Here is a 27080-nt window from a genome sequence, read left to right as displayed (position 1 = left end):
ATTTAAATAGCCACACGTGGCTGCTGGACGGTGCTGATGACCCTGTTCTGAAACCCAGGGGCAGTTTTAGGGTACCAGGGCAGAAACAATACCAATGTTACTCGAACCCGAGAAAGGAAAGCCTTCTCAAAGGGAGAAGGGAGAAGTGATACCGACGTGAACAGAGTTGCCGATGGTCCCTCAGTCTTTCATGCAGGGCACAGAGTCTCTGTTTTTTTTGTTTTTTGTTTTTTTGTTTTGTTTTTGCGGTACGTGGGCCTCTCACTGCTGTGGCCTCTCCCGTTGCGGAGCACAGGCTCCAGACGCGCAGGCCCAGTCGCTCCGCGGCACGTGGGATCCTCCCGGACTGGGGCACGAGCCCGCGTCCCCCGCATAGGCAGGCGGACTCCCAACCACGGCGCCACCAGGGAAGCCCAGAATCTCTGATTTTTGATTGCTATGATCGATGTCTTCTCTGTGGTCGCTGCTGAGAATGGAGAAAATGGCGTAACGTGTGTCTGTTCCAACAGGGCAGTAGAAGGACAGGTGGGTAGAATTCATCCAGCGTGGCACACAGGAGAGCTAAGTTCAAGACCCAGAGATTAGTTTGACCAGCTTCCAAAGTCTTTTTCCATGCCTCCTCGCGGGGACGAACTGAGAGGAGGAAATAACATATTATGTGTTATAAAATGCAATGCTTAAAAAAAAAAAAAAGAAAGAAAAGAAAGGAAGGAACAATGAAAGGAAAAAGCACAGTGACCTCATCTTCGCAAAGCCAGGAGTGGGTCATTGTGGCCAGTTTATACCGCTGAGCCTGACGCCTGCAAACATAGGACGGCACCCCCCCCCCCGCCCCCCGCAGATCGCTGGCTAAACTTGTTGATGGCTTTGCAGGCCCCCAGACCCATTTCGTGGTATTTAGCAGATATTGGCAAGCCTTGCGCAAATCGGGAAATAATGAAACTAGGATCATTACGCCTTAATAGGTGTAGCCAGGATTCATAATCTTTCCCTTCATTTCTAAAAGGAAGCAAAAGAAAACTCACGTGGTGATGTATTAAGAGAAACCCTGTGATTAATCCAGATACTAATCATGGCCCGAGTCTGTGTGGGATACCACTGCCTAGAGAACAGGTTACTGGTTAGAGAGGGAGGTGCTAGAGGGAAGAGTTAGATTTGTACTCAGAAGACCCAAGTTCCCAGGCTACACTGGCCAGTGTTTCTGATGCATCAATTTCTTCATCTACAATAAGGGCAATAACCCTGCCAATCTCCCTGGCTTGTGAGAAACTGTTGAGATATCGTGTGTGAAAGTCCATTTGAGGAAAATGAAGTGCTAAGTCAGTGCTGCCACGGCGCGTGTTGGAAACACGTCGAGACAGAGATGTCGGTTGTGTGCATCTCGCTCTGGGCGGGTTTGCCTCTTAGCGCAAAATATTAGTCTGAGGAATCATCTGAGAAATGCTGTAACTCTGAGCGCAAACAGTGACTCCTTCTACGTTTGTTACCCGTTTTCTTTCTAGATAAATAAGAGAGCCTCTATAAGGCAACGAATTGACCGACGCAATTCCCGCAACAATGTATTCTACAGCATTCTTTTTATTGACAAAGTGCAGAACAGAGACAAAGGACTTTACATTTGTCATGTGAAAAGCGGCCCGTCATTGAAATCTGTTAACACCTCAGTGCATATATATGGTAAGCAACCCATGCTCTGCTTTCTAATCATTGCAGAATTGGAGGGTTCTATTCAAAAAAAAAACAAGCGTAAATTTTCTTTTGGCCAAGAGGTACACTGTCATGAACAAATACAACTTTGTCCCCCTCCGCGCCCCTGCCAAAGAGCAAATCACATCAAGTGTTCTTTAAATGTAATACTTTTGCACTGGCTAGAGAATCTTTTCCTTACAAATTTATTGTGGCTAATAAGTCAGGTATTAGAATCTATGTGAAATTCTTTATTTAGTATTGCGTATAAACAAAACAGAAAAATACAGTCCGTTTTACCTTCATTTTCTGGGAGAAATTTCTCAGGCACTGCTACTGATTTAGAGAAAAAGATGCTGTGATAAATTATTTAGAATTGATGCTCTTCTGTCTCTGGTTTTACGCTCCTGAAGTCCTACTAGTTTTGCTCAGTGCCAGTAGGCAAATTCTGTAAAGAAAATACTTCACCTTCTTTAGAATCTTTCATAAACCTTATTTGTTTCTACCACTGAAAAGAAAAACTTGTAAGGAGCAGAAACCAGGGGACCGTTCTATCAACGGCCTTTGATATTCTTTTGACTTTCTCCAGTTGATGTCTTATATCAAATTCGTTATTTTAGAAGGGCGTGGAACAACCTTCTCCCGTGGTATTCACATTGGCCGGGTAGATTTTTAGAAGTATCTTCATACTTCTGTTGTTTCAGTATAGGTGTTTAAGGTGTTTTATTTCTGCTGCCCTGCCACTGGGTTTTTATATCCCTGGGACTTGATTTTGCAAGTATTAAGCCAGTTAGAGTACTTTGAAGTGATTTTATTCACTGATCGGTATTTGGGCTCAGCGATGGCCTGGATCCTAATTCAGCTCTATTTAGTCATTGGTTGCACCCTCCTTGAATGAGGCAGCGGGTTGGCGTTTTTTTTTTTTGGTTTTCTTTTGTTTACATAAATGTAGTCTTTTCTAATGGATTTATCACTTCTCTTTTCGAAGATAAAGCATTCATCACAGTGAAACCTCGACAGCAGCAGGTGTTTGAGACTGTAGCTGGCACGCGGTCTTATCGGCTCTCTGTGAAAGTGAAGGCGTTTCCCTCGCCAGAAGTTGTATGGTAGGCTCACAGTTATGTTCCTAGCAGCTTAAGATATGCTTTGTCAGTAGGAAGATGCAGGAGCCCAGTGACTTGAATTCCTGAAAAGAAAAAAAAAAAAATCAAGAAAAGCTTCCCAGACAGTGGTGAAGAACTAAGAACTTGGGCTGATTGCTGGGCTGGGAGGGGAGTGGGTGGGAAGGGCTGGAGGGGAAGGAAAATAATGTAAATTACAGGATGGAGCAAGGGATTCCTTTTCTGAGTGCTCATTTCAGTTTAGTCATTCACTCCCTGCGACTAAATTTGTGCCTCTCTCAACCTTCCTGTGATGTCAATGAGCAACGATTAGGAAGCATCTCTAGTGTGTAACACGCTCTATTAACCCTGAAGAAGTGGGCCCTTGTGAGGAGGATAATAATTCTCTTCTTATCGAAAATTAATTCTTTGAGATACTGCTGGGCTGAAAGTTCCAGTCTTGTTTTAAAATTAAACAAACATTAATAGAGACAAGACTTATTCAGTGGCAGGGATGCACTCATGGCCCTACTTGAACTAATTAAGGGGTTTTTGGCTCGAAGTTTGCAAATTCAGAAACTCTTCAGGCGGTCTTTTTTAATGCGAGCCCAATACCTGCTGTAAGACAATGTAATCTGTTGATAATCTGCTGTCATTTTGTTAAATCATTTTGCAACGCCAGGATCTTTGGCTCCCGCCACCACATTCTAAACAAGGAGTACAAAACTGATTAGGAAAACAACCCATACGATATAGAATCTCACCCGTAGCTTGTTTTGCTTTCAGTATCATATGGCTGTAGCATTTGTTTTCAGTTTCCTCAGATCGTTAATAGGGAAATAAAGAGAAAATGAGACTTCGTGCTATGCCCCTTCACGCCGTCGCAGTAGAAAGGAGATTTTTTTGTTTGTTTCAGAGGAAATTTACTATGAAACTTTTTAGATATTATGAATGTACATTATTCCTGAATAGGAATTGAATCGCTCAGGGAAGTACATTCCCTCTTTCAGTACCTGAGAGTATCCCCAACTGTTCAACACTGCTGATTTCTTCAGTAGCTAAGTAGCAAGGACCTAAAACAAACCAAAAATATCAACCCGTTTTTGAAGATACTGACTTGTTTAGAGGAAATAATTTCAAGGATAGTAGAATGGGATTTGTAGTCACAAAATAGAGCATAGGCGTTTTAGCTGCTTTGGAACTGAGACCCACTGGTAATGGGAATTTGCATGACTATGTAACACATGCATGACTATGAACCAATGCCGTTCCTAATATGACAGCTTTATGCAGGACACAGTAAACTCCTACTAACAGATGAAAAATGCCCATTGAAAGAATAGTCATTTAAGGAAATCCTAGAATTTTACAGTGAAAGAGATCTTTGAGAAACTCGGAGAACCTGAGGCTGAAATGGATAAGTTCAGGGCACACAGTGGCAGAGCCAGGACAAGCCTTCAAGCCTGGCTCCCAGTTCTGTATGCAGCTGCATGGCATCCAGGCATTAAGTCTGTCTCTGCAGTTTAAAAACATTGTTTAAGTTTATACCTTTTGTTTGAGTTCTTTGCCTTCACTTCTCTTCCCCATGGGAAAGAACCTTGATAATCTTGGTTTCACTCGAGCTCATGAAAGGGCAACTGGTGTGACCATTTATATAACTAATAAGAACTCCACATGAGGCCACAATAGGAAAATCTATTTTTATTTTTATCTGGAGAAGTGATCTAGTTGATCTGACTCACAATGACCCTGGTATTGCTGATGGAGCCTCGTGGAGAACTCTGAAAAACATCTCAGATGGAATCGCCTGTGCTTCTAGGTTAGACTTAAGTCACAGTGGTGACCCGCGTCCGTGTGGGTGCATGAAACCGTCACTTGCCTTTCTTTCGGCTTACTTCTTTCCTCTTTGCCAGTCAACGTGAAGTGTTTCTAAAAATCCCACTGGGCTTTACTAAAAAGTCAGTGTCTAAATGTTTTAAATGAATATTGAGGATCTAAGGCTCAAGATGTCTCAACTGGATCTCACATCCTTCAATGGCAACGTTAAGGTGATATTGCAGAGGCCATGTGAAATGACTTACTGATCGTGCCCTTCACCACAGGTTAAAAGATGGGTTACCAGCCACTGAGAAATCTGCCCGCTACTTGGTTCGTGGCTATGCGTTAGTCATCAAAGATGTGACTGCCGAAGATGCGGGGGATTACACGATCTTGCTGGGCCTAAAGCAGTCAAATGTGTTAAAAAACCTCACTGCCACTCTAATTGTCAATGGTAAGTTCACTGTTCAGACTTTCTTTTGGTTCTGGTGGGGAGTGAAATTCGTGAAAATTGGTGTCAAAAGTCAGTATAACAAAGAAAGCAAAATTTTTTTAAAAATTGTTTTAAAACCCACTTATTCCCCATCCCAACTATTTCATGGTTGCTTGCTCTCTTCCATAAGCAATATGATTTTTTTTTTTTAACATTGTGGTCGGAATGTACATACGCTTTTCAGTTGGCGTTATAATGACGAATCCGAGGGTTCTGTCCATGTGTGTTTCCCTGACAGCAACACCAGCGAGAATGTGGTCCTTCGCTGTGGTCCAGGAGGGAGTCATGAGAACAGCTCTTGACCTCTGTCCTATTTTCTCCTTTCAGTGAAACCCCAGATTTATGAAAAGGCTGTATCATCGTTTCCATACCCGACTCTCTACCCACTGGGCAGCAGACAGATCCTGACTTGCACCATTTACGGTATCCCTCAACCTACCATCACGTGGTTCTGGCATCCCTGTAACCATAATCATTCCAAAGCAAGGTAGGGACAGTTCGTTTCTTGAGTAACTTTCGAATACTTTTTGACCCCTGGACTCAAGGGTCTTATGGGAGCTGGTAGATGGCACGTGCGGTCCACTGGGGCCAAAGGCTTTCCCTGCCTTGGGAAAAGGTAGGCAATATATCTACTCTTCTTCCTTACCCATGTCTAACCGTTTCTTAATTTTTCTCTCTAGCTTACAGTTTAAGGCTAGGAGCACAGGGACAGAATGAAGGTCGCCCTGTGAGCCGTTCTTTGGAACTCAGGTTGGAACTCGCATCTCTTGCTTTCCAACCGAGAACACCCAGACTTTGGCTCCACCACTGCATCAGTTACACTGGTCTCCCCATTTCCCACTCTGTAAGCACCGAGTATGGCATCAGATCTTCCCACCGCTGAAGATCATTACCTTTCCTAGGCTCTGAGCATGCTCCTTCGTCTGTCAGAAATGAGCTTCCATGCATTTTCTGCTTCCTAGGAGGTCCTCCTGTATCTTTCCAGGCTCAACAAGGCTGTCACCCTCCCCACCCTCCAGACTTTCTCATTCAGACCCCCTTTCTCCCTCCTCAGCATGAACAGCACTTTGCTGACACCACTGTCACATCACAAGGTGTGCGTACGCTTGTCTTTTCTCTAAGCTGTGAGCTGATTCAGCACCTCTCTGTCTTTAGGGGCCGGCACCGTGTCTGGCACACACAGATGCTCAGGGTGTATCTGCTGAATGAATTCAGCCCTGCCCTTGGTTAACTGTGCAGTGTTTCCTTGCTTCCTGTTGATGACCGAGCCCTGTTTGTTGTTTTCCATTACTGTTTAGTCTAGAGGATTGATACTAATGATAGTTCATGGGAGCAAATTTGAAGGACAGGAATAGAATTGATAGGTGCAACTATCTTCCTATCAAGTAAGATAGTATTGAGACTGCTCAAGAATTATCATTAGGCCAAATATTTTCTTTATTGCTTTTAATTCCACTAGCAGAGTGGTTGGGAGAATTGCAGGGTTTTTTTTTTTAATTAGCTTGATAAAAAAGAAATATGACGTAATTCTGGCACAAACGGAAGAGGCTGTTTGGTTTTCTAGATTCTTCCTGCAATTTCAACTTGTCTTCACATCTTGTGTTTTAGTATTTTAAGGCATATCATTCTGATCCTGAAAGTTACTGGTAAGTTACGGAATTCCTGAGTAGTAGCTGTTTCCACACATCTGATTTCTCATCTAAGTGAATCATTTGCTAAGAACAGAAATATCTTGAATTTGCTAAGAAAAAGCATATCTTGAATACCTTCTTTACCACTGTGATCATTCAACCCCAAAGAAAGTGAGATGTACTGAGATTTTATTTATTTTGCTGATTTGGAGATGGACATCCATATTTTTGGACTTGTCCCTTTAAGTATTTGTGCTAACCTAACTTGCAAATAAATTTAAAATAACTAACTTAAGCTGTTAGGTTTGGATAAAGGTATAGGGTTGAATTTTTATGGAATAAGCCTTTTTAAGATATTCTTAATTTTTGTTTTGACAGGAGCCAATCTAAAATTTCAGCTCTGTTTAGGATTAGAGCTAGTAACTATGAGAAAATAACAATTATGAGTGATAGAACATAATATTATAAAGTTAGATTTGAATAATGCTAATAAAATATGGTTTGGGGAATGAGGTCAGCTGGAGCGAAACTTTGTAAACGTTACCTCTCTTCTTCTGATATCTTTGTGGCGTATGGGATCCTTCTCCCATGTTATAGAGTAAGCTTGCCGAGGCATGGAAGGATATCGTATTCCTCTTGGAATTCTCTCAAAATTCAGAGCAGTACCTTACATCTTCAGTAAATGTTCGTTGGCCATTTGACTTATTCTCTTAATGTTAAAGGCATTCTTTCTTTTTTAACCGATCACAAGACAGATCAGAAATGAAAGCTTTAACTCTTTCAGTGATGATTCAAATTGTTGCTTGAAATTATCTGCAGGAAATGTGCATATCCCTAAGAAGCTCTCATTTTTAAAGTCAGTAGACTGAGTAGCTTACCTGTGTCAGGTCCAGATTTGATGCTTGGTGGTTAAATCAGTACATTTAACGTAGAAATAATTTTCAGAAAGATATGTGGGACCTTTGTGCACTAGAAAGCAAATCGGAGAATTTGATTTTACCCTGCAGAGAGAGAAAAGCTCAAACTGACAGGTAAATGAAGCCCTCTTTTACTACTAAAATTTTTCAAATATGTCTTTATATAAATCTATTTTATATAAAATCTATTTTATATAAATCTATTTTATATAAATCTATTTTATATAAATCTATTTTATATAAATCTATTTTATATAAAATCTATTTTATATAAAATCTATTTTATATAAATCTATTTTATATAAAATCTATTTTATATACTTAATTTCAGTTGCAGACAGGAATTTTAGTGACATTTGAATAAGGGATGTTCCATTCCATGAATTTTTAAAATCTTACTTATTCTGGGTTACATGGTACATAGTTGCAGAGTGGTATCTGCACATCATTGTCAAAAGAGATTAGGTGATTAATATATACACATTACTCTTGAATATGTAGAATAGTTCTTGGTATTTAAATTTGAGGCTCTAGTTAAGGGGTAGCTCTATATAAGGACCACAACCAAAGCATTAGTTTTGAGGTTAGAAGGTATATGTTTTCAGTAGCTCAAAATTATTAATTGGTTTAATATGGCCCAAGGTTAATGGGTCTAAAGTAAAGAAGTTCAGACTTCAATTGTATAGTTTTCTGGAATCCAATAAATATTTTTTAAAACGATCAGAACAACTGCTCAACTAGTTCATCTTTGTGGGTATTAAGAGCCATAAATAACTTTAACAGAAACTTCCTCCTTTTTGAAAAAGAACGTAACTCAGCAGCTTACCACATTTTTAAACACTGTGGTTTCTGATTCACCTACAATTTGTTCTCATAAAACATTAAGAGTAAGGGTGGGGCAGGGGTGGTTTACTTTTAGACTCATGTACGTAATGAGCTGAGGGGAAATACAGCACAATCTTTCCCCCCTTTTACTTTTCTGCAGATATGGGTGGTAAAGTAGTAGAAGTAGACGATTTCTTTTGAATTAAAAAAAAATAAGTTATTAGCACCGAATGAGGGACTTTTCTCATGCTTAGCAGCCAGCAGGGACTCCTTAAATAGATTGTCCTAAACTTGCCCCATGTCAGCCTGAGCATAAACCCAGGGAGCACACAGAAGGATGGTGAACTTACAGTACCTTTCACATGTGTGTAGTTTACAGCTTCTGTTCATATGAAATAGAGGTAATTCCCTGTACTTCATAGAGAATATGAGCACCAGTGAGGCAATGTATTTGGGAAAGGTACAGAGTGCCATGGACATAATGCAAGGTTGTAATTACTGCTAGCATTAGGGTAAATGTCTCTCAATAAGGCTCTGAAACTTTTAAGGAACTTGAAAAGAATTTTCTGCCTACTGTAGACCTAGTTTCACAACAGTGAGAATGTTTACCTAATATTTCTGAGAAGTGAACACAAACTGTGGAAAGTAAAATGTAATTTTGCCGTGCCTTAGAAATAGAAATCTCTAGGAGGTCTGGGTTACAGAATTGAGGAAAATAGAATTTATGATTTTTCAGAAGAAGAAAAAAGAAAACGGCCATGTAGGTGAGCTAGGCAAAAGTGAGAATAAGCTCAAATGTATAAAGGGGGAATAAAGTGACTCCCCAGTTGGGTGGCCAGCCCCATTCGTTTGTTTCCTGCCATAGGAGGAAGTGGTTCTGGGCTGTGGGTTGGCCGAGGCTGGGAAGGGGCAGAGCGGGACGTGAGAGAGCTGACCCCTGCTCGGAGAGCCCACTCGAGACCTCTAGAAATTCACCTCCCCCCCCTGCATTTTGAAGAACTAAGTAGGACGACTCACCGCCCACGCAGTGAGCTGGTCTCCATCTCATGGTCCTTGATCAGCTTTGCCACAGCACTGGTCCCGTCTCACAGGAAATATTATGTGGGTAAGGTTGCCCACGCAGCGGAGGATGGTCTGTAAAGGAACAATATTAGACTTTTTGGAAGGGGCCCCTCCTTAGGGAATGGAAGGGGGATGGATTTGAGGAGCCCAGGAGGAATGAGGAAAGAGCAGTCTGGTTCTTTTCTATAAGGCGGTTTAAGGCCGGCAGCCTCTAATGATGGCAGCTTGGGTTTTAGAACAGACATTCTTTAGATCACAGGCTATTTTAATTCCCTCTCCCCATCTAACCATCACAAATCATCATTTCCAGATCATAAATAAATTACACTGATAGCGTTGCATATATCATTCTTTTATATATAAATTTATTTATTTACTTTTGGCTGTGCTGCTGCGTGCGGGCTTTTCTCTAGTTGTGGCGAGCAAGGGCTACTCTTCGTTGCAGTGCGCGGGTTTCTCATTGCGGTGGCTTCTCTTGGTGTGGAGCATGGGCTGTAGGCATGTGGGCTTCAGTAGTTGTGGCTCGCGGGGTCAGTAGTTGTGGCTCGCGGGCTCTGGAGCGCAGGCTCAGTAGTTGTGGTGCATGGGCTTAGTTGCTCCGCAGCATGTGGGATCTTCCCGGACCAGGGCTTGAACCTGTGTCCCCTGCATTGGCAGGCGGATTCTTAACCACTGTGCCACCAGGGAAGTCCCTCTATCATCGTTCTTTAATGGAAAAATTGTTAGGTGTAGTAGATTCTTTGTGAAAGTCTCATTTCCTTCATCCACTATCTGTGATGATCAATAAAAATAGGTAGAGAGAAATCTCTGCTACTTCTTCCGTGTTGACATTGCCCACATCTTACAATGCATTTTGCACGTGGTCAGTATTCAGTCTAAATATACTGTCAACCGTCTGTTATCACAGATATTGATTGGGCACCAACCACGTGCAAAACAAAGATACATAGCATTTGTGTTTAGAATTTGTTTAATTATGTAAAGTCAGATCTATTTGGTGATTACTTATCCTCTCTATATACGGACCTGCAGGATCTCTCCTCCACAGTCTTGGGGATAGAGACCTGGGAATCAAGGAAATGGGTTCTATTCTTGGCCCAGTCCCTGACTTCTGTGTGACCTTGGCCAGTTATTTAATCTGGGCTTCAATTTCCCCTTCTGTGAATGGTAACTGCTGTGCTTCCCCTTTCCTATAATACCCACTGAGTAACGAGTGAAGTAAGAAATTCACTTGAAATGACGTCTTCTTCAAAAAAGCTTGAAATGATTTCCTAGCTGTTGCACACTATTTTCCTTCTGCTTCTTACAAATTATAAAGCCATTGGACCTGAGGATTAACTCTGAAGATCACGGCCAAATTAACAGAAAACAAAAAACAACTTATGAAAATAGCATGGTCATAAGAAAAGTCTTACTTGTGATGATGTATTCCGTGGTACAGAATTGACTCAGTAATGTCAGTAATCACCCATTAAGAAAAAAAATGCAGCAGCTCCTCCACCACCGGTGTCAACCCCTATTTTCCTCGGTGTCAACCTGGACGACCTCTGTCAGTTTTGGTCCAGCCCATACAGACCAAGGCATTATCATTCTTTGCCCAGTTAGCCCTAAAACTTTGCTTGATTCACTTGGTGTTTTGCCAGTGAACCCCTTCAGAATGCAAAAAACTGTAGTTGGATTCTCAACTCATGGAAGGTGGAGGGGCTAGGGTATTCTTTATTACTTTCTTAGCTAAAATTGTGGGTTTGCTAAGAAAAGCCTAATAGACATCCATGGAATCTCAAGGACCTGCTTCCAAAACTCTAGAAAGTAAATCAGATTTTGAGTCTCAAATAATTATGTGTTTAGACGTTTGATAGAAAATAATATTCCCTGTCACAGCACTGTAAATCAACTATACTTCAATCAAAAAAGAAAAAGAAAGGAACGAGAGAGAAAATAACATTCCCTGCCTCACAATTTGATTCCCCATTTCTGGAACACTCTTCTTTGGCTCAGCGTGAGTGTTCCATGAGGAGACCACTCCAGGACTAAGTGTGCTAGGGGTTTTAGTGGGGGAGGGGTGGCAGGGGGTGGCCTACAAAATAAGGGAGGACAGAGCGTCTAGGAAGTCTCAGAAGTTGCCTAATTGCATTTCTCTATTGTTTACGTCACCAAATTGGCAAAGAAAGGAAGGCCTGAATCATTAGGGATGTGTTAGGTCTACATCATTTGGGGGGAACAGTTTTGTGCATCAGAGGGGTACGTAAAATTAACAGGGCAAAGACAAAACAGTCGCTAATGGTAGTTAATGAGAAATGTAGTCAGGGACCCAAATTTAATTGACTGCCAGCGTGAATGTCTATTCTTTCTATGCTGAAACAGTTTTGTATTGGATTTTCTGTCTACAGAATGAAAGTCTTACCAATTTAAGCATTGAAAAAGTCAACATCTCCTGGGGGCTAGATGTAGGTCAGTGTCTGAGGGAAGCTGGCATTTAAGCAGACCTCTTCTTCTGGAAATATGACCGCAGTCTACACGTTTTAATATTTAGCACGCTCCTTTTAAGTACACATACAATTTGTATCCACGTCTCGTGTGTGTATGCAGACTCAAACCAGGCAGGCTCCAGAGAATTTTAACTTGCCACGCGCAAAACCCTGAATCAAAACGGGGACTTGGAAGGCAACCACTTCCCCCCAAGCCCACTTGAGCAGGACTTTGAGCTTAAACAAACAACGGAGTAAATCTGGCCATCTCCGGGAAGCTTTCATCACACGCCAAGTGACTGCTCACTTGCTAATGGGCAGCGTCTTGCGTTCTGTTATATAATTACGGGATGAGGAAGTGCTTGCCACCCCATGTGAGTGCTCTGACAACAGCCCTTATTAAGAGTTCATGCAAAGACCTGAGAACAGAGCGCGAGCTCGTTTGCCAGATGCCTCTTTGCCACTTCTCTACACTTTGCGAGATTTTTTCCTCTTTTCCCACTCTTCGTAGGAATTCAGGGAGTCCGATGAATAATTGTTCCTAATTAACTGTCTCCTGTAATTCCTATCAAACGTTTCATTATGTGCTTAAATTAAGCCAAAAGGCTGAATCATAGGAAGTCCATGCTGCATGGTTTTTAGAGGGAACTTTTGAGCAAAGTTCAGTGTAGTTTCCCAGGATTAGGAGGACCAGAAGGTAGTGACACACAATTTGGGAAGATTGGCAGAACCTCTCCTACTGTCTTTGGCCCATAGTCACAGATTTTAAAAATTGAAGGGGGCATTTTCATGACTGAATCTAGAAACTCCTGTCCTGACACAAGGTCCTTAGTCATACATAAATAGGAGAAATCACTTGTACAACATGCACCTGTCCTTGGAAAGCGGCATTTTAGTTCTCTCTCTATTGGCTTGGGAGACTGTTTCTTGAAATATGGACCTTCGCCTGTGGTGTATCATGTAACTTCACTGCCCTTGTAGGTGAAAAAGCAGAACCTGGTGGATTGGAGTAGAAGGAAGGGTGTGATGGACTTAGACTCTGGTCCAGGTAGTGCTTCGTAATGAGCTCCAATACTTGCGTCTTCATACCTTCTCTAGAAGCCGCATGGGATGTTTGGTCCCCGTGAGTGCAGGTGACTGCTTCATAATGGCTGTAGGAGAGACTCCATCAACCAGCCCTTTCTAGTGCCAAAGTTGCGCCCATCATTCCACGTTATGCGTAATCTGGGCAGCAATCCTACATCATGGCCGTAATTTCCCCATAAGGAAACTGACGCTCAGAAAGTTATTTCTCAGGTGTTTTCAGATCGTGGAATAAAAGAGGCTAAGTAGGTTGGCATTTCAGAAGGTTACTATTCATGGGTGACCCATGGGACTCCTCAGGTGGGTCGCCGTCGGCTCCCAGAGAAAGGAACCGAAATCCTCGAGGGGACACGGGTAGGAGAGCACTGACCTCACTTCTTGGGTTTACTCTTGTCCCCACTGATCACAGAGTCCACCGGTTGGGTTAGAGTTGAACGGGGGCTGGAGAGGGAGGTTAGCGGCCGTTGGGGGAATTGGACTCCCCTAGTACCGTCTCTTCGGGAACCAGGGATGATGAGGTGCTGGTTCAGGCCCCACACCTGCAGGTGGGAGGGAGGCCCTCTGAGGGGCTAGAAAGCCCAAGGGGATGAGCGAGCCTGAATAGGACCAACCTCAGGAGGACAGCAAGTCAAACAGTTAATTGGGCGCTTTTCCTGTGGCCACTTTCCTCCCTGTGACTTGCACACCACGCAGGCGTTTTTGATCTCTTGCAGGGAAGTCCCATTCCCTCTCGCTCATTGTTCAGGATTAATTTTCTAGGTCAGGATTCAGCAAGCACTCAGCCCTCCGGGGGCCTCACAGAGCTCACGGAAGACTGATGAAAGGAGTTGAAGGAGAAAGAGGGAGAGCTTACAGCCGATGAGTGTGTGAAACGGGCACACGGAGGCTGCAAACCTCAGCCTCAGCGTGGCTGGATCTAGTCACTCGGAACGATTCATTCGCTTAGAATTTAAGACATTCTAAATATCGTATGATATCGCGGAATCTAAAAAAATCATACAAATGAACTTGTTTACAAAACAGAAATAGAGTCACAGATGTAGAAACCAATCTTATGGCTACCAGGGGGGAAAGGGGGAGGAAGGATAAATTGGGAGATTAGGATTGACATATATACACTATTATATATAAAACAGATAACTAATAAGGACCTACTGTATAGCACAGGGAACTCTACTCAATACTCTGTAATGACCTGTATGGGAAAAGAATCTATAAAAGAGTGAATGTATGTATATGTATAACCGATTCACTTTGCTGTACAGCAGAAACGAACACAACACTGTAAATCAACTCTACTCCCATAAAAATGTTTAAAAATTAAGAAAAAAGAGTTTAAGACATTTTAGAGATTAAAAAAAAGCTTATTTTAGAGATGAGAAACTGAGACTCAAAGATAATTACCCCTCGCCTCACAGCTAGATAATGGCAAGCCCAGGACGGGACCCAAGTCTTGGAGTTCTGTTTATTATTCCTGTGTATTCTTATTTCCACCACGACGCTGTATAGAGTCCCCATGGGAAGTGCTTATAATCTGGTTGAATAAGCGAACCAACATGGCTTCCGTGGGGGGCAGATGGTGAGCCCTGCAGTTAAGGGGGAGCAGTGTGGAGAGGGAAGATCTGGGTCCTAAAGGTGATGGGAAGGTACTGGGAGGTCAGATGGAAAGGGGGAGGGACAGATGTGAGAGAGGGGCACGGGGATAGGACGGTTGAGGAGTTGCTTGGAGAGTCACCGGCTGGCTACTGGGATGAGGGAGAATCAAAACCAAATCTGGAAAGGGCGCTTCGGACCTGACGTGGACTTTCTCGAATGGGGGCTAAATAATTTGCCAGCCAGTCCTTCTGCTTGAGCTCGCCTTCCCTGGCCAGTGCCCCGGTACCCTGCTCTCTGGTTACCAGGGTTCCCCCCGCCGCCCACCCCATTGCGCTGACAGCGAGACGGACTTGTACAGACTCGGGGGTGGGGCTCTTTCTCCCGTCCTCGGCCCGTGTTAGGTGCACTGCAGCTCTGAAGCTCGCCTTCCAGGTCAGAAGGTCAAAGGCTCAGGTTTTCACTCGGGCCTTTTAAAAAGTTGTACAGCTGCTTATTATCCCATTTTTCTTAGGCCTTTCATGTTCCATACCCCTTGTCCTCAACACTGAAAACCACGTGAGATGATCGCGGATTGCTACCTTATTGAGAAATCCTCTTTTGTGAGTGTGAAAAAGTCTTTGGATAAGTAAGGTGAGGAAAACGAAAATGGGTGTTTAGAAGCTACTTAGCACCAAACAGAAGGTTATGGCCAATTTAGAAGACTGCAGGGCCTAGGGTTTCTATTTTTATTTTCCTTAGAGCTGAAACTTATTAAGCACCTGTCTGTAGGATAAGTGCTTAGTCTGGGCTTTAGACGTATCACCTCATTTAATTCTAACAGAACTTCTACGACGCAGGGGACTATGGTACTACCGTTTCCTAGGTGAGGCACAGAGAGTTCCAGAGACCTTGTTAGGAACAAGTCCGTCACGCTGACAGCGCAGTGGGTGGTGGGGGATGGGACCCTGGTAACCAGAGAGCAGGGTACCGGGGCACTGGCCAGGGAAGGCGAGCTCAAGCAGAAGGACTGGCTGGCAAATTATTTAGCCCCCATTCAAGAAATTCCACGTCAGGTCCGAAGCGCCCTTTCCTGATTTGGTTTTGATTCTCCCTCGTCCCAGTGAGCCAGCCGGTGACTCTCCAAGCATGTCACCACCCAGCACTTCATCTGTCACTATGAGGCTTGGTGGTGTTACAACTCTGTAGACATTAAGTTGAATAATTTTTGGTCAAAAGCTCATGATCCAGAAAGCAAAGATGCTTTGAGAAGCCTGTGTGATGACATCAAGAGCTACTTTTAAAAGGCATGAGGATGCAGAAAGGCCGTATAGTCTAGAGTTTAAGGACATGGGCTCTGGAGCCTGAATCCCGGCTCTGCCACCTACTGCCACCTACCAGCTGGGTGATTCTGGGCAAAGTAAACCACCTCTCTGGGTCCGAGTTTCCTGATCGGTACAATCGAGGTAACAGCACTGACATCCTAAGGTTGTTTAGGGGAATTAAATGAGATGATATATATTGAAGTACTTAGCCCAGTGGTACTTAGCCCAAGTCTGTTTTGCTTAAAGTTTTCCAGTATTTTTGGTTGCTCTGGGGCCGCCCACTGCAAAGCTCCTTCCCTCTGAAGTAGCATCAGATACACACAAGTATCCTGTGAACACTGACAATCTGACAAAACGATCCATGCTGTCGGGTTCACGTTCTTCCAGGAAGCATGCTTGCGTCTTTGGACAGGTCTTCTGACTATGGTGATTTACTGCAAAGAAATTAAGATGGGACCAGAAATGACAGAATCTTCAGATTATGCAGGAAGTTAGAGGAGCTGTAATATCCTGGACCTACTTGCGTTTGAATTCTGCCTCAGCTATTCAGACCCTCATTGACCCACGTACTGTCCAGCCTGCAGTAGCGCATGGGCTCTGGGCATTCTACTTGCTTGTGCTCAATTGTCTACGGATATATTTCCATGCACTTGACTTATCTCTTCAATAACCATATCCTTAATGATGGAAGGAGATAAATCCTGTACTTCTTTCAGAGGACATGATTCTACTTCTTGAATGTGTGTGAACAGATTAATTTTTATTTGAATCAGTGCTAGTAATTGCCTAGCAAATGGTGCTAGTAATTGAAGACAGGAGAAGTCCACTGCTGGTTAGTTATTTTCTATTAGCCCAGAAGGTGCTTCTCCACATTTCAGCATCATTGCTTGAGATGAAACTGTCCACCACTATCAACCCGTCAGACGCTGTGATGGGTTCATCCCAGGTCATTAATACTCCTCCTTGGGAACGGACAGCCCTGATGACGGTGACACAGCGCTTGGTTGAGGCGGGATGTGTGAGGTCACTGGAGGGTCAGCAGTGTCCCTTTTTCAGCACGTTTGAGGTGAGTGATGGATGGCAGGGTTGACACCCACGTGAGGTTGAGTCCACATCTAATGCGTTATCGGGATTCGCTCTTCTCGTCAGGCCATAGCTGAGCGAGGACACGTGTGCTCTTCTGCTTCCCCGGGTAGTTAGACTAAGCCCTGAGGTTAGGATGATGAATAAGACCTAGTCCCCACTCTTAAGTAGCTCTCAATCTGGTCCGATAATCACGGCTAACATGAGTGACCTGTCTGCCGTGGACCAGGCACTGTGCAGAGCATGTTACACCAATTAACTCACTTAGCATCCACCCGCGTGTTTGACGATGCAAAACGATCTTCTCTGAATTGTTTCCCTTCTATTTTTTTAATCCCTATAAGAAAACTGGTAAGACGTGGTAACGTGGCTTTGCTTCCTTTGAGTTGGCAATGTTAAAAACACATCCGTGCCCAAAGAATTCGAGGCGGTTCATAGAAAAGTACAATTAATAATTTAACAAATCTGGATGAAAATGGGGTAAGACAGAGATATGGCCCACATGCTTTACACGTTAGTTGTCAAGAGAGAAAGAGACGTGTAATAGACATTTGCGAGAAGAAGGGGCCCATAAGATAAAAGCGTAGCAGAAGTACAACTTTTCAGGGAACTAAAATCCAAGAAGAATGATTTCTCCTCTCACCCTCTGTGTGCTGTAGTCTTAGCAGACGAACCCTTCAACCACATTTCTAGTACAGAGAGTGTCACAGGACTGGTAATCACCACCTCCCTCCCTGGTGACTGGTGGCATGACACCAATGTAGAATTTATTAAAAGTGGTTCTGTGGGCTGACATGACCCAGTGATTTCAGAACTATTCAAGGGACTAAAAAGACTAAGTCCTCTGATCAATTCCCTGTGACGATGATTCTCCCAGCCTTGCCATCCAGCGTTCGTTCCATAACCAGACGGTTGCAAAACCATGATCTGAGCTCAGGTCTGACTAGCTCTAGAATTTCTGCTAAATGTGATTCCCTACCCCCACCCCGAAGGCCTCCTGGACGTTTCCGTACTGACCACCGTGTAATAAGTAATAGGCGAACAAAACGTAACCATAGCTTGAAATATGCTTCACTGAGCGACTGGAGTTAATACCTTAAGGCTCCTTGCGTGTGTTAAAGGATGTTATTTGTAGCCACTCCTAACATTTCCCTGAAGGTTTTTTTATTTATCGAATCACCCTTCCTCTGCTGACCAGCCTTTCACTAGGGCAGAAAAATGAATGAAGAAAATGGATGGCCTCTGCGAGGTTCCTATCTGGGTGTAACCGAGTAGGTACCCACCCTTTGGCCTCCTGGTCACCCGGTGTGGGACTGTCGGGATGCCTTGGCCCAGATTCCCTAAAAGAGAGCGAGTCAGGGGCGGGGGGAGTCTCTGGGGCTCTTGGGGGAGGCGAGCGGGAGAGAGAGGAGGAAGGAAAGCAGAGGCTGGGAAGACAGGCCTTGTTCTGAGTGTGAATGGACCGCGGGGCCCTCGAGAGCAGGAAGCGGCGCAGGCCAAGACGCTCACGGAAAAGCTCTTATCTAAACAGAGGTGGCCAGGACGCTGGATCACCTCCACCATTGTCCCGGGAGCTGACCCCAGCCTTCAGTCCCCGAAAAGCCTTCTCCACTCCCCCGTCGCCATTCAGACAAGAAGTAGTTTTCAGTATGGGCTCCAAGGCGTCACGAGGTCTCTCCCTGGGCAAGAAGTCGCCGCCCCTACCAACAAAATCCCCCCAGCCTGACCCTGTGACCAGCCTGGAGGCCCAGGCCCTTTTCCTGGGGCAAAAGGGGCAGGAACCATTCTGTCTAAACACGCCTTTTTCTGCCAGCATCCTCTCCTCTATATTGTTCTATTTGTTTTAAGAGAATGTGAGAGAAGGGGAAAAGATAGTGTTGCAGATTCTATTAATCTGATGGCTCAGACACACGATCGCTACTGTTTTGACACGACACACGCAGGAGCGCAGGAAAGTTTACACGAGGCCCTTCTGCAGGATGGCGCGCGGTTGGGGAGCCGCCCGGTCGTGCCCTCGGGCACGGTTCCAGGTGGTCTTTTTTTTTCTTTTTCCCGCTCCACTTTTTTTAAAAGACGTTTTACAGCCTCGATTTGCTCTCTATTACTGCTCTCCCCCTTTGTTTCCTCCCTTGAAATGATTCAGGATTCTTTACAGATTCTAGTCACAGTAAGCTCGTGCCATCAAACCCCATCACGTGGAGAAGCAGGGTCCACTCAAGTCCTCAGCGTTCATCGTCCAAGAAAGAAGAGAGAGAGAGGGAGATTATTCTGTGTGTGTTGGGACTTTGTAGAACTTTCTGGAGCCTCCTTTTCTCCTCCAAACTAAATGTGCTTTAACTATACTTTAATGTATGTACACCTTCCTTCCCAGGCGATGGCGCGGGCTCAGGTAGGCAACCGTAGGTTGGGTGTAGGGCCCGGCTCACTACCGTGCGCCCCCCGCAGAGGCCCCTCAAAACCAGCTGCTGCTATAAATGTATCGGCGTTCCTAACAATGCAGGCCTCGTTCATCCCAGAACGTGTTTAGGAATCATGCAGACAGCAGTTTTAAGTCACCAGGGGAAAAAAGATTGTAATAAAAGCTGGATCTTTTTATTTTCTTGCGAGATGTTGTCTAATGCTGAAATTCATCAGCCCACAGAAGGCCAAGGTTTCATATAATTTTAGCATTAAAACTCTGTAATGACGAGAACTAAACAGAATTTATGTAAAAAACGTTAATTATAAAATAGTCCTCTGCCCCCTCCCCCCTCCCCCAAAGGACCAGGGGCTACTTCTGCTTCCTGAAAGCCAATATTTTGCTTCTCTGGGTGTCTGTACCGGTTGGCTTCAGAGGAACCCCAGAGTTTCCTAACACATGACTCTGAAGCATGGTGGTCAAGGTTTGGGCGGGGTGGTGGTCTGTGGGAGCAGAATTCATGCCGTGTGATGGACGAGTTCTGGTGTGGCAGGAAGAGTTAGGAATATCTGGGTTCTAATCTCAGATCTGTCTGCTACTTTCTATATGAATATGAGTAAGACATTTGATTTTCGTGAGTCTCACTTTCCTTCTTGGTAAAGGGATTTGTGAAATGGGGATCATAATACCTGCTTCACTGGGTGACCGTGAGAATTAGTTGAGCTTACATGTGTGTAGCTGCTACCCCAAGTCTGGTACATTAAAAGCAGCCCAGTAACAACTGGTTTCCCTTCAGCCAACCAAGAGCCCAATTTAGCAGAACAGAGATTTTGAAAGAAAGGTCAGCCTGACGTCATTTATCATAGGGTGAAAGGGGATCCTTCACCTCTTTATCTTAAGATTCAGGTGGTAGAGTAGACCTTCTGGGATTGGGGTGGCTATTAAACTTGCTAGAAATCATTTATGAAATGAGAATCTTACACTGGATAACTACAGGAGTCTTAGGTACCATAACACAGGTACATCATAGCACTAAATGGGCAGTTTCTAGAAAGGCCGAGTGAAGGGTTGAACCCTCTCAACCTGGTACTTCAGAGAGTCTGTTGTTTTTCTCTCACGGGGGCCACTCCGGAGAAAACACAGACACTAGCCATCCGTGGCTAAAGGTCACCTCTCCCCTCTGATTCCACCAGATGCAACAATCCATCCTTTAAAGAAGTGCCAACTCTGCTTTTTGGGTTGGGGCAGGGGAAGGAAAGGCGGGAGGACTGCAGAAAGTGTGCAGATCGGAACTGTTCAAAGCCAGCACCTAAGGAAAAGCACAGGGGAACACAAGAGGGTACCTAAGGGTGCACGCTCTGCGTTGTTTTTCCCTGGGATGGGTTTGTAAAGGTGAATGGGACCTGAGGTCAGAAATCATGGGATGACAAATGTAATGTAAATGGTCGTTGCAGACCGTGCACACAGTGGGCACTCAGAACACTTGGGCTAGGTATCATGAGAGCTGATTGCCAAATCTTGGGAGGAAGTTGACCAGGTTATGCAAAAAGGGCTAAAAAAAGACAGTCAATCCCCCTTGCAGTAATGGTATCTGTGTAGTGAATATTTGAGAAGCCTTTTCTCCCTATATACAAAGAAGCACTGAAGTATGATAATTTCTTTCTATACGATGATGATAGAACGTGGAGATTATGTTATGTACAGCATACAGGTTAAGTGCACAGGCTCTGGAACGAGCCAGAACTGATTACAAATTCCGCCTCTGCCACCTCCTAGCCCTTTAGCCTTGGGTAATTGACTTAACCTCCTTCATCCTCAATTTCCTTGTCCATTAGATGGGGGATGATAGTACCTACTTTTTAGGATGTTGTAGAGATCAATGTGATAGTGTACATGAATCGCCTCACACGGTACCTAGCGCATAGAAAGTATAATCCTTATCATAGTAGAATGTAATATCGCCTAGTGTCTACCGTAATCATTACAGCCTCTGGCTTGCCTGTTGGGACCGACAGTCAGAATTGCCAAGACCGTAGGTTGGATCCCAGCGTTGGCTTTGCCTTTCTCTGTGGCTCCAAACTGTGTTTGGTCACAAAGGAGCCAAATACTTACGAGTGTGCAGGGAACAGGGCAAACCCATCAGCACTACAGGGAAAAACCCAGAGCATGTAGGTCAGTAACGTCATCTGCATCTATGGAGGGTGTGTGTCGAGCACTATGTGTCGAGCAGAGCAGCCTGGTAACTTGGACCAGATGGGAGAGCCCCACAGATGTCTCCTACTTGGGAGTCAGACAGACAGACATGTCACCTGGAGGGTCCCGGCTCCGTGTGTTGGATCCATAACTGCCTGCTTTCTTTTAATTTATTTATATCAATCTCTAGTCCAAAACTAATTTGTTTCAGCTCCAGGGCAATCGACAATGGAGTACACTCTTACCCCGGAAATTTTTTTTTTCCTCTCGATGGTTATAAATACCTCCACGATATTGTACTTGGCATGCTGTATGCAAATAGAGGTCAGAGTCCTAAAGCTCATTAGGAAAGGGATGGGGGGCTTGGAGCACGGAGAGGACAGCGTGGAGCTGGAGCTGATAACAGCGGCCTTGTCCAGAACAGTGCCTGGGAGCTTTCTTATCTCCCTTTGGCAGGAGGTGCTGAGGACTTCCTGTGCGAAATCAGGAGCGAGTGCTGCCTTCCTCTTGTTGTTCGGCTTCCTCCCCCCTCAAGACGGTTCCCAGCACAGCGATTATCTTTGCATCTTCAAACATGGCACAATCTACTTCCTGAAGAGCTTGATGTATTCTTAAGAGCTCAGGCAAATTCCCCTCCCCCTACCTCTCGTTTCAAGTGCTGTTATAGAGTCAGCCCCCTAAATGACATGCTATTTTTAAGGTTCCAATGACAAAGAGGGAAAAATCACAGTCCCCAGTATGGAAAATAGCCACAGAACCTGTCCTTTTCCATTTGGAGGACCTTGCAGCAACTCCAGTTTCCAGGCCGGGGCTTGTGCCGACAGTAGCTGCCCTTAGAGGGACGGGCGGGGGTCGGGGGTGTATGTTGGCAGCCCGAGTGAACTCAGGCAGCCGACTGCGTTTCCCTCGGGAAATGCCTCGTCTTGCTTCACTCTAACATATTTCTTTGCATTTCCTGACAACCAAGAGTTGAAATTAAGACCTTTCTCTAAGGCCTCCCTTATCTTTTTCACTTCTTTGGGGAAAAAGGAATGAAATTACAGGCTTCTCTTTCAGATACAAGAGAACTTCAGCTCTTGGATATCACAATACCAAGTACCTGTGTGACGTGTGTACATGTCACAGGTGTACACATATGTAACAACCCCCCATATACATGTTATATATATCTCCACAGACACACACGTTATATAAACCTATATATGTACCCCATGTGTGTGAAAGATCTGAGATTAGACAGTAGTTCAAGGTATAGGTGCTATGAAAAGTAGGACAAAATAACTTATTTTAATGATAAAGTTTTAAGGCCATGATATATTTCAAGTCAAGGAGAAAGTGTATAATTTCTCTTTGGTTCCGTTCCTTCTACTAATCAGTAAGTTAAAATGTTCACTTTTTTTACCTGATGATTATAGGAATAGCTAGTCAAAAAATCTCAGAAATTCCTTAAGGAATGGTTTGTCCTTATGAATTCTTGTTTATTTTATTTATTTATTATTATTATTTTTTTTTTTTGCGGTACGCGGGCCTCTCACTGTTGTGGCCTCTCCTGTTGCGGAGCACAGGCTCCGGACGCGCAGGCTCAGCGGCCATGGCTCACGGGCCCAGCCGCTCCGCGGCATGTGGCATCTTCCCAGACCGGGGCACGAACCCGTGTCCCCTGCATCGGCAGGCGGACTCTCAACCACTGCGCCACCAGGGAAGCCCTCTTTTTTATTTTAAATCTTATAATCTCACTGTAAAAACAGACATCTTAAAAACAGTTGGAGGAATCTGATATATGGGCCAGATACAAACAACACCGTGGAATTATTGCTAATTCTGTTAGGTGTGATCATGGCGTTGTCGTTACTAGAAAACGTGCATAATTTTTAGACATGCACTAAATACGTGAGGCTAAAATGACATGCTGTCTGCGATTTGCTTTACAATATTTCTCAAAAGAAAAAGTAAAAAGAAATAAGGGATAGATGAAACAAATGTGGCAAACTCTTGGTAATTAGTAAGTCTGGGTGATGGGTATATGGGGGGTTACTATACTATGACTCTACTCATCAATATGTTTGAAAATAATAAACAGTTAAAACCAATGAAAACTCTTACTAGAAACCACACATCAGTACCTCACGCCTGTATGTTTCCAAATGTTTGTGGGGTGCCAGTTACATGCTTGGCCCTGGCATAACTATGAAGACAGAGTGATCCCGTAGAGGTGGCCCATGGTCCTTGTAGCTGCTGGCCCAGTGGGGCCTCAGAAGCACTGAATGCAAACTTAGAAACTGGTGAATGCGCTGGGGGAGAGGACGTTATATGGCAGTGTGCCCCCCGGGAGGGGAGACCACCTCAGAAGACTCCCTAGTTTCACATGCTGGAGTCCTTTCTCAGCTTGAGGACCAGACAGGAATAATTGCAGAACTTTTTTTTTTTCTGATCATCACAATTCCTCCTCTCTTACCTTTTCTCTCACTTATTTCATCCTCTCACTTTCTTCTCACATAAGTAGCCAAGGGCGACAATGACTTAAGAGCAATCACGCGTTCTTTCTGGCTTGAAAATCTGCAGAATCTGCCCAAGACGTGTACAGATTAGAGCCCAGCCAGCTGTGCGCTCACCGCAAATTCTAAGCCAGAAGGAAGGAATATGAAGTGACGCCATGAAAAGTTCACAGTGCAAGTAATCATACAAATGACCACTTCCCTGCCTTACAGGGTCCTCACTCTTTAGGCTGGGAGGTAGGAGGAAAGACTGCATCCAGGAGAGAGATACAGAAATGAACAGCATCAATCCATAAGGCGGTCGGAAAACGGCAAAGGCCGTGAGCTGCCTGCAGGCATTCAGCCCAGTTCCTACGCGCACTTGTCTCTTAAGCTACCCAGTCTGGCAGGGAAACACCTTGGGCACTCACAGATTTTTTTTTTTGAGGCACATAAAATAGCTCTTTGTATATTTGCATCGTGTCCCCCCCAGAAATCCATATTTAAATCTCAAAAGGCTGCTTTAAAAGAATCAGCGTTGGGGACTTCCCTGGAGGTCCAGTGGTTAAGACTCCGCACTCCCAACGCAGGGCGCCTGGGTTCCATCCCTGGGCAGGTAACTAGATCCCACATGCCACAACTAAAGATCCCGCCTGCCACAACTAAGACCTGGCACAGCCAAATAAATAACTAATTAAAAAAAAGAAAGAAATCAGTGTTCATTTTGTCATGAGTGGTAGAAAGCAAGGCACCTGCAGTGTCCACTTACTGAGCACCTGCGTTTGTCATACGTGATGGTACAGAGCTAGGCTCTGGGCGGTTCACGCAAATAGAAATCACAGCGCAAGTTAAGGTGGTCTAGCTACAGGCTCATCGAGTGGTTCTGATCCTGTGCACCGTAAGGGTTCACAGTGATCAGGATAAGCTGCTTGGAGGAGATCAGGCCGGGGGTGAGGGGCTTCGAGGCAGCGGTCACTGGTGAGTGAAGGTGAAGGAATCAGGTGTGTGCACACCCTGAGCCACAGGAAGAATAGTTCCTCGCTTTTCTAGGGTGTCTTTAATTTACAAAACCTCTGCAATTAAATTAGGTCATTTAACACATGTATAATCCCATGAGATTAACAGGGCAGGTATAATTTTATTGGTGTGTTTCAGAGGAGAAAACTGTCATACAGCTAGAAGTCAGGGCAGTTCTAGGACTCAAGTCTTCTTTGAAGTAGCTGAACCAAACTGGTTTGCCTGTGAGGAAACGTGTCTGTAGCGGTAAGGTTGAAAAGGCAGGTAGGGAATGGACTTTGGATAGCCTTGACTCAGTCACGGAAGCCTGGGCTTTCTTCAATCCAGTTGTTGAAGTTTTTGGAGCAAAGAGGATTCCACTAGAACCCCGAATGCTCAGGGGGTTGGGCTGGCGGCAGCTTTGTGGGTGTTGGCTTGGGAAAAGGCATGTTGAAATACTACTGCACTGCCCGGGTCAGAGTGGATGTAAGTGTCCCTTCTGTTGTTTGGATTTTTTATTCGTGTAGGACCCAGGATACATGAAACATAATAAATGATCCAAATGACAACAAAAACATGACGGTCCAAAACCTATGGGATGCGGCAAAAGCAGTCCTAAGAGGGAAGTTTATTGCAATTACAGTCTTACCTCAGGAAACAAGAAAAATCTCAAATAAGCAACCTAACCTGACACCTAAAGCAACTAGAGAAAGAGGAACAAACAAAACCCAAAGTTAGTAGAAGGAAGGAAATCATAGAGATCACAGCAGAAGTAAATGAAACAGAGATGAAGAAACATAATAAATGATCAATAGATATTTACACCAGTGATTTAGGTAGTAAAGTGACAGGCACCTACTGATAATCAGGTGTTTGAAAGAACATGCTTTCGGATATAGGTTGGAATCTCTCTTTAAAATGGTACTGCTCCAGCTAGTTTAAACAGTAAGAGAGGGAGATTTCATGGACTTTTAGAAGCAAAAAAGATCTTAAACAACTTCAACACACATATTCTATAATTAAACACTTGAGGCCTGAGATGTTAAAGAGCTTGCCGTGATACTCCAAAACTTGAAAAGAAAGAGACTGAATTTAATAGCTGCTCCATGATGTGTGTTTCCATATACACTTAATCAGCCCTGGAAAAAATTAGCTGTATAATGGAATTTTCTCATATTAAATGCCAGCCTTTCATAGCTGTGAAATGCTGTTGTCCCTGAGGTTTACATTCATTAACGTAACTTCCGTTTTTTCCGTGTTTGCATGTTTCTTCCACTAGGAACTAATTAAAATCTAGATACTAGATTTTTTAATTTATGCATTTTTATTTAATATTTAACATAGAACAGGAAGGATATCTGGAGATACACTGGTGTGGGTTTTTTTGTTTTGTTTTGTTTTGTTGATCAGGCAAAATCTGTCTGCTGTTTTTAAGTTTTGAGGATGGATATTGGGGGGGAGGCGTCTAAGGAAAAGAAGAAAATTGTGACTTTGTTATCTGAGGACTTAATGGTTTTCATTTCACCGGTCACCATGGGCTAGACCATGCTGCAAAGCAACATAGTGATGGCTTACTTTTTTTAAAAATAGGTATGACTTTTGCTCCAATAATGAAGAGTCCTTTATCCTGGATCCTGACAGCACCGTAGGAAACAGAATTGAGAGCATCACTCAGCGCACGGCAGTCTTAGAAGGAAAGAATAAGGTACTGTTCGTCAAAATAAGCATGGGGATATTTATTCTAAAAGTACACACTCAGCTCCCAGTTCTGGGTTTATTAGAGCCAGAAGGAATTCAAGTGCTCAAGCAAAAATTCAGAGAAGAAAATAAGTAGTATGTCTTTACGGAGCAATGCACTGAGGCTATTCAAACTGCTGTATACACCCAACCGAGCACCAGTCCCGAAGGAGTGAGTCCTTGGACCTAACGGAAGAGGTAGAAATGCCTCTTGAGCAT

The 27080-nt window shown here is 44.0% G+C and overlaps 1 protein-coding gene across 1 annotated transcript in view; it reads left to right on the top strand.

The window, feature by feature from the left end:
- The window catches only part of FLT1 (fms related receptor tyrosine kinase 1), a 173145-nt gene that overhangs the window by 56230 nt on the left and 89835 nt on the right, over positions 1–27080 (top strand). The window contains exons 7-11 of the mRNA XM_030882597.2: positions 1503–1677; positions 2675–2792; positions 4889–5058; positions 5425–5584; positions 26715–26829. Coding sequence (XP_030738457.1) covers positions 1503–1677; positions 2675–2792; positions 4889–5058; positions 5425–5584; positions 26715–26829 — 738 coding nt within the window. The remainder of the gene's footprint in view (positions 1–1502; positions 1678–2674; positions 2793–4888; positions 5059–5424; positions 5585–26714; positions 26830–27080) is intronic.

Source organism: Globicephala melas, chromosome 18 (genome assembly GCF_963455315.2).
Source record: "Globicephala melas chromosome 18, mGloMel1.2, whole genome shotgun sequence".
Lineage (NCBI taxonomy): Eukaryota > Metazoa > Chordata > Mammalia > Artiodactyla > Delphinidae > Globicephala > Globicephala melas.
This window is presented reverse-complemented; position numbering and strand designations above follow the sequence as displayed.